The sequence below is a fragment of the Sceloporus occidentalis genome, unplaced genomic scaffold (assembly GCF_023333645.1).
Source record: "Sceloporus occidentalis isolate IW3139 unplaced genomic scaffold, rSceOcc1.0.p SCAF_336, whole genome shotgun sequence".
Taxonomy (NCBI): Eukaryota; Metazoa; Chordata; class Lepidosauria; order Squamata; family Phrynosomatidae; genus Sceloporus; species Sceloporus occidentalis.
Genome location: NW_028317316.1, coordinates 479,872 through 494,484, shown reverse-complemented (window position 1 = coordinate 494,484; position 14,613 = coordinate 479,872). Strand labels below are relative to the sequence as shown.

At 41.1% G+C, this 14,613-nt stretch overlaps 1 protein-coding gene across 1 annotated transcript; it reads right to left on the bottom strand.

Annotated features, from left to right (window-relative positions):
• Nucleotides 1-3,700: 3,700 nt before the first annotated feature.
• On the bottom strand, nucleotides 3,701-13,538 carry LOC149274331 (elongin-A-like). Its single transcript, XM_089505649.1, has 11 exons — nucleotides 13,467-13,538; nucleotides 11,556-11,612; nucleotides 11,113-11,225; nucleotides 9,851-10,733; nucleotides 8,136-8,255; nucleotides 7,872-8,013; nucleotides 7,240-7,337; nucleotides 6,709-6,889; nucleotides 6,079-6,190; nucleotides 5,439-5,593; nucleotides 3,701-3,762 (listed from the first exon to the last, which is right to left on the bottom strand). The coding sequence occupies exons 1-11, from the start codon at nucleotides 13,536-13,538 to the stop codon at nucleotides 3,701-3,703; spliced, it is 1,995 nt and encodes a 664-aa protein (XP_089361775.1).
• Between the last annotated feature and the right edge of the window lie 1,075 nt (nucleotides 13,539-14,613).

Below are 14,613 nucleotides of genomic sequence, written 5' to 3'. Positions count from 1 at the left end.
AACCACTGTCCTGTCAACGGCAACTGCGCCATCTTGCTACTCAGCTAATATTAGCATCCTACCGTCGCCATCTTGCTACTCCCAGCTAATATTAGCATCCTACCGTCGCCATCTTGCTACTCCCAGCTAATATTATCATCGTACTGTCGCCATCTTGCTACTCTCCTCAAATATTAACATCCTACCGTCGCCATCTTGCTACTCTCAGCTAATATTAACGTCCTACCGTTGCCATCTTGCTAACCCCAGCTAATATTAGCATCCTACCGTCGCCATCTTGCTACTCCCAGCTAATATTATCATCGTACTGTCGCCATCTTGCTACTCTCCTCAAATATTAACATCCTACCGTCGCCATCTTGCTACTCTCAGCTAATATTAACGTCCTACCGTTGCCATCTTGCTAACCCCAGCTAATATTAGCATCCTACCGTCGCCATCTTGCTACTCCCAGCTAATATTATCATCGTACTGTCGCCATCTTGCTACTCTCCTCAAATATTAACATCCTACCGTCGCCATCTTGCTACTCTCAGCTAATATTAACGTCCTACCGTCGCCATCTTGCTACCCCCAGCAACAGCGTCTAAACCGGATTTGTCATAATTATTATTATTATTTTTTTTACTAAGCGTGCATCTAGCATGCCAGAATAACCCTTTAACTTACCGGGGTTTATAAAAAACATGGTTGGCCTCCCGGGACTACCCAATAGATCGAGGTTGTACTGTTTTTACTATGGTCTAAAAAGTCGTACATTCCGTTGGGCAAGAGGGGCACCCGTTAACTCCTCAAGGACCAGAGCAATTTAGTGTACCCACACAAATTATGTGTGTGTATGCATACATATATATATATATATATATATATATATATATATATATATATATATATATTTATATTTATATATATATATATTTATCTTTTGATCATATCATAAATTATTTTTTATTTCTAAATATTGGTGACAATATAATATGTATCATATATAATATTGGGGTCTGCCTGCACAGGCCCAATGTTCTACTGATCCTGCTGCTGCACCTCTTTGACCATCCTTTAGGGGAACCTTTTTTAAAATGTCTACAAGGAGTCGGGGACCTCCCCTTCAGGAAGGGCCCCCCGAATGTTTGTCCAAATAGAAAAAAGGCCCCCGAATTCCATCCAAGTCAAACGGGACTGAAATGACAGCTTGTCACTTGCCAGTACCTTTGTTTTCTACAATCAGCTTATCAGTGTCATATTTACATCCAACAAGCTAAACAGTACAATCTTTATACCCAAACACCTAATCGATGCCATCTTGGTCCCCAAACAGGACCAAAACAGCTAAACTGTGCCATGTCTCTCCCCAAACAGCTAAACAGTACCATCTTGGTCCCCGAACAGGACCAAAACAGTTAAACAGTGCCATGTTGCTCCCCAAACAGCTAAACAATGCCATGTTACTACACAAACAGCTAAGCAGTGCCATCTTGGTCCTCAATGGCATGTTGGTTCCTAACCCATGTTTGTCAACAGTTTAACAGTGCCATGTTTATCCTCAGCTTTCCATAGCCATCTTTGTCACCAGTTTCTTATTGCCAACCATGTCCTCAGTTTGCAAACTTACCCGAGTGAAGACTTAAGAACTCTGGGCCTCGCTTGATCCCTTCATGTGCTCTGATACCTTGCTGGTTTCCCGCTGCCACTGATGAAAATAACTGAGCTGTGCTGGCGCTGCCCATGAACATTATTGAGCGGGGATGGAGCCACCCACGAAAATTATTCAGGGGCGCTGGCTGGCTGGCTCAATTCTTCCGACAACTTAAAGTGCTGCCCCAAGATACAGCTCTGCTGAGAGCTCTCACTGAGGCTGCACAGGACCCAGGATGTGAAGTCCCATTGTGGGACTGACCCATGCAATCCAGGACATGTGGTTACCAAAAGGAATTATTTTTCCTTTGTGTTTTCTATCTTTCTCCAACTCACAATGCAGTGTCATCTGACTGTATCAGTGCACGATTGGCTGTAGCAGAGATTACATGCACAAAAAACAGTCTGCAACAGTGGTCACTCTGCAATCACTGGGACGTGGAACTGTTTTGTACACATGACATACCAGGTACGCCATTGGTCTGCTAGGGACACCATTTCACAATGTACCTGGTACATCATTGGCATTCCTGGGATATCCCCTCGTTTCACCCAGGGACTTTGTGTCCAGGACACAGCAGTGGCATTTAGACACGCTCTATCATCTTTTTTACAAAATAAACTAAGGAAACCAATTCTTATCACACCTTTATGCATCATTATTAGTTTCATCTGTATGTGTAATGGACCTCTCAAATATTTTTAGGGGCCTCTAAGTAACCCAACCTTATGTCCTTGAACCCTTCGAAAACATTCAAAGACGCAACACTGATTCAGCGTTCACATTTTATTACGATCCAGATAAAATCATTTGCATGTATCAGTCAAATTAAAATATTTAATCTCTCTCAAACCACAAAAGAAAAAATACCGGTATATTTACAGAAAAGCAGGAGCCCACACAAAGTCCTGGAATCCTCTGCAGTCCCTGTCTGCTGACATCAGGGCTTAAGTAGTAGTGATCTGACGGGTAGATCATGCATGTTAAACCCAGGCAATGGGTCCTATCACACTCTTGATTGGCACTCAGTGGAGTCTAGGCCACTGCTCGGGAACAATAATAAAATTAATCTGCAGGAGTAAAATAAATACTGAGAGCTACTACCCCAAACGGGGAATTTCATGTCATTACGGGCACTGCTCGGAACTTAGCTGTAACTTAAACAGAACTAAAATGCAAACGTTTGGGGATTATGTGCAGACCCTGACTGCACCATTGCAGTTGGTGCGATACAGATTACTAGTTCTGAAATAAAGTGAGAATTATAAATAAATAATGTATTTTCGTAATCCTGTTGAGGATATAGCAAGCGTCGCAAAACCTGCACACATTGTAAAATGCACCTTCTTACTGGAACAGGGTATGCAGTCATATACAATATATTAGGGCACTGCTTCATGAGATCCTATTTTCCTGACCAAACGCATATCCGCAAATTATAATTCACAATAAACATTACGTCACACTGCAACACAGAGGTAACAAATTTAGGAACATGAAAAAGAAAAAGGGGGGGGGGGGGGAGAAAACTATAATGCTAAAATTGTCCCAAAATGGTTAACTTGATCCAGAACAAAGCAGCGTGTTGCACACAAGGTTGTAACATGATATGAATAAGTGGTTTAGAAATAATCATTTTTAACAGATTGATCATATCGCTTTAATGGATACTCAATCAATCCCCACTTCTGTTTGAATAACTTAATCATCGTAAACATCCATATAACGACATTTTAATGGGTTGTGTCTACCCAACACACAGGTAGATCACATATGCTGTGATATGGTCTGCTAACATGAATGCCTGGCACCATTATTTAGTGGCAGATCCGCAGTTATTGTAGTATCACAGCATCAGGAGAGGGCATGTACCAGGCTACCATTTGGGATCAATAAAATGGATTCCTGTAGATCGATAAATGTATTAAAATTATTGTCACCAAAACATAACATGTTTGGCAGCTGGTGACAAAAGTACAACGGGTACATGGGACAAGGGTCTCTTTGGAGCTGGTGTAACCTCTGCTTCAGATACATATTTTTCTTTTCTGTTATTGGGTTGATTTATCGCCGGGAAAAACGGTTCTTGAAAGCTTTTATAGTCTTGGCCATCATTGGAGCAACTTCTGCAGAAGGAAAAAATATATTATATTCACAAAAGGTCCAAAAAAATATTTCTTTTATCCAAGTTACTCTTTTTTGACACAGAAATGTAAAGTCATATCGCTGTTTACACAGTAAAATGTGCTCTTATTTAATTAATTATAACCCATCATAAACAAGCAGATTTTGAGAAGCCCCCGACTAAAGGATCTCAAGATGTGTTGCTTGGGGGAGAGAAGACAGAAGGGGGTGTCATAGGAGCATTAAACTACATAAAAGCCATTTAACAAAGTACAGGAAGAAAGTAGATGTAATGTGAGCATGTTGTACTTAATTCAGAGGGTAGTAGAACAGCCTCCCAGCAGAAGTGGTAGCGGTTAATGCAGTGAGGATATTTACACAGACATCATTTTACGTCCCTTAGATCCAATCACTTAGTGATCCTCTCCGTTTCTCATTGAAGGACTGATGTTGCTGGCTGCCCAAGCGGACTAGCAGCAAGTCACCGGCACTAGCGGACTAGCGGACTAGCGGCAAGCGATCGCTTACGTGGCAAATCACAGGCACATTGGTAAGGGTGGTGTTAGGAAGCGGCAGAGACACTGACAGCTAGTTATACTGTGATGTCAGAGTGTTTTAAGATTAAAGTTGCTTGTCCGTCGCCATAAAGTATTTTTTACTGTCTGGTCTTTATTTTCCTTAACTAATAGCCAACACAGAATATGAACATAGACATTGAGTGGAAGGGTAGTTAATGTGGCTATCCCTTGGGTGTAGGAATAGGTTTAGGGTTTTCAAAAATAAATAAAAAATCTATAAATATATCTATAATTTATAGATACGCTATATTGTAAAATTTCATCAATAAAAAAAGCATATGCCTTTTGCAAGAGGCATTTGCCGTTTTAGTATTGAGTACTGGTACCACAGAGTGCATCTGGAGTTTGAGTCCCTGGCCATATTCCCCGTCAGGGAAATTTGTCCCTTTCCCATCAACCCGGGAATCAGGGTTCATTTGTCAGGACTGACACAGCTCCTAATTATACAACGGTGAGTGGTGACTCGGGGAGATGTCCCAAACAAATTTGTACCTGGCTGCAAACCCGACACCCTACAGATGTAACTGATTTTATATCAGTGGTGAATTACAAATCCAAATCTGACATGCAGCGTGCGCAACTGACACCCTAGAGGGTGGGATGAGCGGTAAATCCATACTCTACAGAGTTATATTTCCCCCTTAAGTGGAATTTCAAGCTTCATCCACCCTATACAGGGGGAAAGTGCAGGGATCTACCGTAATCCATCAGCAGCCTGGACCGATGTTTTCATATTTTAATAAAATGTACTATTTACACTTGGACATCGTTTTACACCAGCGTCCCTTTTTTAGATAAATTATATTGCCTGGATATATGCCAGAAACTTAAGAGATTTCCCAGAACAACGTGCAGATCTCTGGCTTCAAATGTCCAAGAGCTGTTGGCAGTGATGTTTAGACATAAAAATGTCCACCTTCTGTGCAATTCATGATGAGACAACACAGACAACATTACAGTGGCTAGCCTTCAATCATATCTCACATGCTTTGAACAAATCTCAGCCCATTACATGACAATTCATTCACCGTTAATGTAGCATTTTCTCATTAGACATCCACTCTCTCCCCCCCAAAAAGTATTAGAAAGGGTTGACATACTCTTGACTTGTGGTTTACGAGGGTCATGTCCAATCTGAACACTGCTAGATGTGGATGATGAGCTGCTGGTGCTTGGTCCTTCATATGATCGATGTTCCTCTGAATGGACATGGTTACTTGTGCTGCTGTGGCTAACCGGCACGAAGGGTTTAATCCTGAAAAAAGAGAAGAGATAGAAAAATTGCCATAAATACACAATGATGGGGAGAAAGGTATAGTGTATTGAAATGCTAACAGATAAATATTAATCGTCTATTCTTCTACCCTTATCAGTAAAATGATATACTACCATATGCAGGCAACCAGTGTTTCCCTTCTCAACACCGCATTCAAGAACTAGCATACTCCTCTTAAAAATTCATATAGGTTTCGGCAGTGGCAATAGCATTTATGCACAAAGCTGCAGGTTCCTTCTGCAAAATATGCTTGACTGTTCCTCTGTAATGTTAGCTAAATCATTGGGATTACTTCATTGATTTATTTATGAATTATTCAGGGCCCCTCAGTAGTCTTTGCAAAAAGAAACACACCAGAACTGGCCCTGCAAGACTGATCGGTACGGTGGCAAAATGAAAATAAGAACTATTTTTTTTTTTTTTACTTGTTCTCTAAGTCAATGTCTATATGACTCTTCACATACTTGGACTTTTCAGCGACAACGGCTGTCCCCGTCCCAAACTTCTCCTGTCTCCTGCGCACATCACGTGGTGGCTTCACTGTCGAGTTCACAAATGCCATCATAGCCTGTCGACCTGGAAAGCGATGAAAGAGGAAAAACAGCTGTACTTATATAAAAGATTACATTAGTAGAACATCTCACAGTGACTTCTTGTGGCTGTGCAATGTTTTGACATCATGGCAATTCTAGTTATTCATTTATATGGTGGCCCTGAAGCAGAGCCGCCAACAGTTTGCCAGACAGGGGATATGGCATATAGGGGAAGCATTAGTCACAATGGGGTAAAATACAAAAAAAACCCTCATACTGTATATTGTATGTTGAAATGTATTCAAAAGGTCTTAGTCTTCAAAAGGTTAGTGTTTTAAAGTGGAAATAGTTGGATTAAAGTACACTGCAAGCTAAGAGCTTCAAGGTAGGTTAAGAGGAAACGTAAGATAAATATATATTGAATACATTGACACTGGAATAGCTCAATCCTCTTTAGCAATTGCTGATACATAGGCAGCGTATAGTCTGTTGTTAATGTACATAATGTAACAGGTCCTCATTAAAACGCTGTTGTATTGCCGTCTGCCTTTTGGCTACTACCTTTAGGCTTGTTGGCATGAGCAGACCGGATGTTCTGGGTCAGTTTCAGCAGTCTCTGCTCTCGAGCCTCGTGAAGCCGAAGGAACATCTCCCTCCAGGTCTCAAACTCCTCAGGCTTTTCTTTTTTGAAGTCTCTCTTGCAGTGATTCATCCACAGGCGATCTGTATCTTCAACTAAGACCTGTGCAACAATTAGGGCCTCTGGTATTAGAATGTGGGAAAAATACGCGTCTTGTGATATGTTAAACACAAAGAATCAGTTCATGCAAAACAACTTTTAGCATGTAAGGGATCAAGGACCGGGTAACAAAACTAGTCTCCAAAATATTTGGTATCTAAAAGAAATACAGGCAGTAAGTTTGTCTGATCAGTTTGTACTTGATGAGCTTTATGGGATTTTATTGAATTCTGTGACCAGACAGTGCTTCATAGAAGAGGGATGATAAACTTCAAGCTTTCTTTCTGCTGTTGACCAGTGTTCCACAATTCTTCAGCAACTCATTGTAGATAAAACAAAATTGTTACACTCACATGGTTATGCTCTTCAATCCTGTACAGCTGCTCCGGGGTACACTTCTCCAGAACTGGCTCCAGTACAGAATAAGGAACTCCTCCGACTTCATATATAGCTTTAAAAAAAAAAAAAAAAAAAAAAAAAAAGCAAGGTGCACAATAAGAGTTATTCCAAAGCAAAACTCAAAATGAATTGCACTCTAGGCCAATAAAATCGGAAAGCCATTTTTTTTTGTGTCCATGGCAACAACCTGCCTGATTTTGTGTCACATGACAATCAAAGGGAATTCAGCAGTACTAAGTATGCAATTTGTAATGCTGAATTTGGTAACAAAAGTGTTACGTTCAGCAGAGTAGGTAGAACAGCAGCCTTAATAGGTAATTTGTGTCCGCTGCTACGAATTAAATCATAGATATACAGTGACCTTGGTGGATTTAATCCCAAGAAGCGTTGCTATACCAATATAGTCAATAAATAATGATAACACGTTGAGAGCATTACACGTATGTTACATGCTAACAATACACCAACATGTTTCTTTGATTGAATAAACAGTTTAGACCCCTCCTGACGCTAGTTTTCCTTTAGCATGTCTCGTTTGTTATGGATTATCCCAATGCATGTGCTTATGCTATTCCCATTTACTCACAGTCAATGTTGTTGGAAAGGACACGTATGCATTGTTCATAAAGGGACATCATCTTAGGCAGGTAAGCAGTTTTGGATCCAGAGTACACTTGCATCTTTGAGTTAAATCTGCGTCCTGTGAACCCTGCACCCTCTTCCTCGTCCTGCATGAAGGATGGTGGAACTGAGGTATAAAAAATAACAGCGAGACGTTACAGTCGTAACTGGGAAAACAGAACTTGTCTTCATACACAGAAGTCTGGTGCTCCCTCCCAGGCAACCTTGCAAGCGATTGCTTACCTTTCCGTTTGTTAGGTGAAACTACAGGATCAAAGGTAGGAAGGGGTCGATAGTTTGGCTGGATGAGAGGCAGCGGTATGTCAGGCAAAACAGGAACTTCATCTACCTGTAAATAGGCAAAAACAGTACATCTGAACCAAGCATTAAAAAAAAAAAATTGAAGCACAGTGTCAACTATTAAGATGTGACACAGCTAGTATGAGAAATAGAACTGACCTCTATTCTACAGAGGAACACAAACCATTTTTTTTTTGTATTAGTCTGAGATTAAAAATACATTTTCCAAAATATTGCAATATTTTCTTTTTTAAATATAACAATATTTAAAATAATAATACCGTATTGGCCCGAATAAAGGCTGCACTCCCCCCCCTTTAGGTCTTTAAAGTGGGGGTGTGGCCTATATTCGGGGTTTGGCGCAGCGATGCTCAATTCGTATTGAAAAACAAAAAAACCCACCCGCCCGACCTCGATCCTTCTCTCCGGCAGTCGTGGACGTCTGCACGATGCGCTTACACAACCTCCACTGCCGCCACTTCTGCCGGGGCTTCACCATAGAATGGTGAATCTGAGGGTGCATTGGTAAGTCAGGGGGGAGAGCACGTCTAGGGGGCAAAGTGGCACTTCTGGGGGGCAGAGTGGCATTTCTTGGGGGCATAAGGCTTATCTGGGGGAGGTCAGAGTGGCATATCTGGGGGGCATAAAGCAAATCAGAGGTTATTAAGCATATTAGGGGCAGAGTGGCCTATCTGGGGCAGAGTGGCATATCAGGGGTTATAAAGCATATCTGGGGGGCAGAGTGGCATATCTATAAGTAAGGTGCGTTATGAATTAAGGGGGGGCCTTAAAATGGCTATTGGTTTTCCGGTTAAAAATAGTGACTCTTACTTTCAAAGCTCTTCATGGCGGTACCACCACTTACATCTCCTCACTCATTTCCAAAAATACTCTTTGCCCGGTCTCTCTGCTTATCCGATGATCTCCATCTGTCCTGTGCTCTAATTTCTAGTTCTCAAGCACGCTTGCAAGATTTGTCAAGGGCTCCCCTATCCTCTGGAATGCCCTCTTTGGCGTATCCATCTTTCCCCCTGCCTTCGGTCCATTAAAAAATCCCTCAAGGCCCACTACTTTAAGGGCGCTTACAACTTTACATGTTAACCCCTTCCTCCTATCTTCCTTTAGCTCACCTTTCCTAGTCCCTCTCCTGCCTTCAGACTTTAGTGATATGTGGCTGGTCCATCCCGAACAGTGGCACTTTTACCTCTCGTAATACACCCTCATTCCCTCTAGATTGTAAGCTCATTTGAACAAGGCCCTTCTTCTTACCTCTAGTTTCTGTAAGTGAAATTGTTATGGTATACTAATTATTATGTCCTGTTTGCCCATTGTACATTGCTGCTGAATATGATGGTACTATATAAAACAATAAAATATAATTTTATAATTTTCCCTCAGGAATGAACTAAGCGCGCTGTAACAAGATGCTCTCTTTGAGTAAAACCTCTAGCTAAACTGAGGCACTCAGTGAGGTATTTATTACCTCAAACAAAGGAGGACTGGCACACAATTTTCTCTTTAGTACAGGCGCTGCGACACTTTTGCAAACCTAGAGGATTGCGTTTAGCTAGGTGGAGCGGGAAGTAATATTTTTTTCGGGTGTTCTACCACAGTCATCATCATTTACACACAAGCATATCTGACCTTGTTGAGTGTAGCCGGAAAGTACATTTTCTTGTGAGACTCCTTAACAGTGTCTGTAGCAGGCTTTGAATGCTGTTTGGCTGGATCCTTACTTGTAACCTGTGCTCCTCTTTCACTTTGCTTACTGCTCTTATTGGGTGTCTTCGCAATTGGTTTTCTCTTCTTTTTCTGAGGTTCCTCATAACTCAGATATGATTCAAAAGACATTTTTGGCTGTTCAAACACGTCTTCCATTTCTTGATCAGTGCTTGGCATGGATATTTTTATTGATTTCTTTTCCTGTAGTACTGGTTCAGATGTTCTGGATTTCACCTTGGTCTTATCCACTTTGTGTCTGATCGATGGTTCTTTATCTACGTCTGCTATTTTCTTTATTTTTTCCACAGGATATTCATCCATACACACCTTTTGTTTTTCTGACTTTGGTTTCTCCATGAACTTTTGCTTTTTAGCATCCTGGAGATTATCAGTGTCAATCTTGTGCTTACTTTTCTCTTTCTTTCCTGGTCTGTTCTCAGGAGACCATTTCCCCTGGCTGCTTCCTGCAAAAGATGAGTGGTTCCTATGATGTTCCTTGGCAGAGTATTTTTCTTTTTTCTTTTCCGTATTCACACTCCTGTCTTCCTGTTTGTGCTTGTCTTTGTGGGAAGATTTTTGTTCTTTACTTGATTTGTGAGAGGTTCTGTCAATATAGATATTTTGGGGACTGTGAGTAGGCTCTGAAGAGTAGCTCCGTCTCTCATCCGAGTCCTCTTGTTCAGAGTATCTCTGCCAATTATAATCCTCATGTCTGTACTCTGTCTGGGATGGAAGGTCTTCTTCATCTCTTGGAGATGGGGGTCTTGGCTGTTTACTGGGTTCCCGTTCCACAGGTTCTACAACTCTAGATAAATTTAAGTAAGGAACAAGGTTCATGATGCTTACATTTTCATCTAGAGTGATAACATACTGTATTCACTAAACAAGTGAGCTGAGGGGAGTCACATTTCTCGCCACATTCACTATGCCATCATGAATCAAATTTCTCCCGTTAGGGTCAGGTTGGCTCTGCATAGTACATTATTAATGACATGAAAAAACATTCAATAAATATCATTAATTTAGCAATATATAATGTTGGGCCAGCTAAGCCTTATTTGAAGACGAAAACTCACCAGAGTTAGCCCTTCGCAATGCATATGGAAATGTTAAAAGCCACTAATAAAATTTACAGTTTGGCGCATAATCCCCACATGACACACATTAAAATATATCCTTCTTACCTTGGGACTTCTTGTGGCACAAGCTTTTTCCATTGAGCAACTAGGGTCTTTGCAAGATCCCCAACCACTTCATGCTTCCTTAGACCATTCACTGTCTTTCCAACACCAGTCTCCTACAAGAGGTGACATACAGAATATCACCAATAACTCCTTCCAAGTTAGTGCCCATCCCTTGTCTGATATAGTTGATACAAGGGTTAGCATTCAAAAAAAGAACCCCAGCAAGACTTCAGCATCATCCACTAGCCCTCATGACACGGTACGGCATGCTGAATAATCAGGTCAAGTTCAGATACCAAAGGCACAGCTCCAACTATGCGAGCCAACATTAATTTGCAACAAAAATATATACTCAAAACGTCTACATTCAATGATATGCACGCTTAATAAACAAAGACAAATTTTATCTGCCTTTGCTCTAATGCCCATCACACATATCTTACCACAAGGGTATCAACTGTAACTGGCAGGTCAGCAAGTCTCTTCAGGGTCTTATGAAGCTGTGAAACACAAAGACAACACAATTAAGATTAAAATAAAGGGCTGGAAAGGCATTATTTTCCATATTCAGGCAAATCCTTCAACACTGGTTATTGTAAATTCTTAAAAAAATATACCATATTCATTATTTTATTAGGATACTATCAATCGTGAGGTATCTGGTTTTATTCACCAATCATCTATTCCAAGTGGCGTTTAAAGCAAGGTAGTACTTTATAGCACAACTAAATTAATGTATTAAAACTAATAGCTTGCTTGTTTAAAAACAAAGGAGTATTTTACCTTTTAGTTAGAAGAGATATGTTGCAAAAAGTGACAAAAGTATCAAATCAATAATTATTCTCTCCCTTCTCCACTTTGCCCATACAGAGGCTTTTTAACCAAAAAGGCACCTTATAAAGAATAACTTAATAGAGAGACAGATTCTGGGAACAAGTCGTTAAGATGCTGCCCTCGCAAAATAGGTATACAGTGGATGTCTACATTATATATATATATATATATATATATATATATATATTTGTAAACAGTATTACATTAGTGTATTCAATGTATAGAGCTTTAACAGGTAATATTTAGAAGACGTGATCCCCACCTCATTTCTGGGTGGAACATAAGCGTCTGACATCACTAAGAATGTGTTCCCTAATGTTATATTTATTAATTAAAGTATAATATTTCTGACTGAAGGTGGAACAGCTTTCCTAGGTATTTCGCAGGGTATATGTGGACATTAGTACATGACAAACACAGGCTCTTGGGCGTCCTATATAAGAGTTCTTAGAGTATGTATTCTCAGAAAAGGGGCCAACTCTTTGGATCGTATCTACTAATACTTTCTAAGTAAATACTTGGCATGCCAATAGCCCCCATATAGGTAGGTTGAGTACGCATTTAATTAAAAATATCCCAATTAAACTCCAGATATAACATAATTCATCTTTTAATTGGAAAAAAAAAAAAAAAAGCAGGAACATCCAGTTTATGCCAAGCATTAGGAAGTAAGCAGCTGGTGAACTTCTAACACCTAGGAAATTATTGATTTTATTTGATAAGAAATGTTCTCAGATCAACATGAATGCAACGCGACCGACGGATGTTTGTTTATATCGTACTTGTAACATTTCTGGGTAGCGTGTACATTTATAAACATATGGCACGCAAAATAAAGCACAGACCTCCACGGAAGGCATATAAGAAAAGCGGCTCATCCTTGTATAAAATTACATTTCTAGCGAAACTCGTCCACTGGGATGAATGGTTACTATCGGTGTCCAAACCCAGCAATAACGCAGAAAACGGGTGACATTAGGATGAGCTTAGGTCACGCTGGGACGGGGTTATAGAATTCTTTATTCTAAAGCATTGCCAGTGCAAATAAGGGGCTAGTTATGCCCATGCATAGTAGTGTGTAGCAGAGGACTTCATAGTCACATTGTATCAGACAATGAGGGAACATTGTGTGTATGTTACACAGGAAGTGCATACCGGTGGAAAGGATATAAAGGTACAGTATGTGCACCGATGCCCGGCTAATGGCCACGTACCGATGAAAGACTTTGTCTGAAGCCCGTGATAGCAGCCTGATGCACCGATCCACAGACACCCACAGCACAAACAAGACAACTCACTGCTTCCCTACGAGGAATACACGAAGTACTGTACGGTGTAATGCCCGTGTACATGTAATTGCCCTACCCCCACCAACAGCCCTGTGCCCCATACTCCACACACGAACAGATCTCGTCTGCTTTAGACACTCCATTTCCCGCATCGAAGACCCCTTTTCTTGATTTCGCCCGACGCCCTTCGTAACCGCTAATAGAATTATCAGTATAACTCTTATAATGTACCTTCTTGGGGTCTGTACTGGCCGAAAGTCGAGACTGCAGCTTCTTAACAACTTCCAGCACGGATTCCGCCATCTTTAGAGCTGGCAGTAATCACGCCGGAAGATCCCACCGTCTGCATTTGCAATAACACGATCTACCATAGCAGATCCTGGCGCACGTAAGCGGATGTGTAAGTTTTCGGTCTACAAGCTCAGAAAAGCGTTATTGCAGATGCCGTCGCTTTGCACATCGCTGTTACGTGGCGATGTGCCGTCAACAGTCTGCACTGACGCAGAATGCCACCGCTTACAATGTGTGCTGCATAATACGAACGCAGATTGCACTTCCTCGTAAAATAGTGATAAAAGAATTGGCTTAAGTTGAACCCTTAAATTCTTTCTAGCTAGGATGATCACTTGCTATCTGTGCTAAATCGCCTGTGTTCACGTCAGGAGCGAAAGGGCCTCCAGCTACTTCAACACCAAACGAGAAAATTGTACCGTGGCAGCCCTCAAGTGCCCCCAGTAACAGCACCGCCTCCACCTGCTCCTGAAAGATGGATGACGTCACTTGGTGTAGAGTAGGCTGTCCATCCACCATTAAACCAGTGTAGTTTGTGATATTAAAATGTTTCACAAGGTGTGAAATGACTGCCCTATATAAATGCCCTCCTCAAACCATTATTTTTAACCTGACTAGCTGGGACAGATATGCCCCATAGCAATTAACTACTCCCAGCAGGGAAGGGGGTTACCATGACATGGGCCACGCTGTAATTATTTCCAATTCCCAGATTCAGATCTTTAGCTCTCCTAAGATCTACTTCTAGATTCAATTTGCTTGGCACCACCAGCAATAAATTCACTTTTTGTAGACCAGCTAACGGTAATTTGGCGACAACCAACAGTGATTGCGATGGCGTACAAGTAAAGTGCTTAAAAGGTACAATGCCACCGATTCAAAAGGTCTGAAAGCAGACATTTGTGTCAATTTTACTATGCATTCTTTACACACTGACGCATCATGTCTGCTTACAAGATAGACCAAGGATACAGCTACTGTAGATTATCCAAGCGGCCTACACATAGAATGTAACATTTCCAGGTCATTTTAGGATGTCCCCTCACAGGCAGTGATTGAACGGAGTTTGTGTACAAGCCCCATAAAC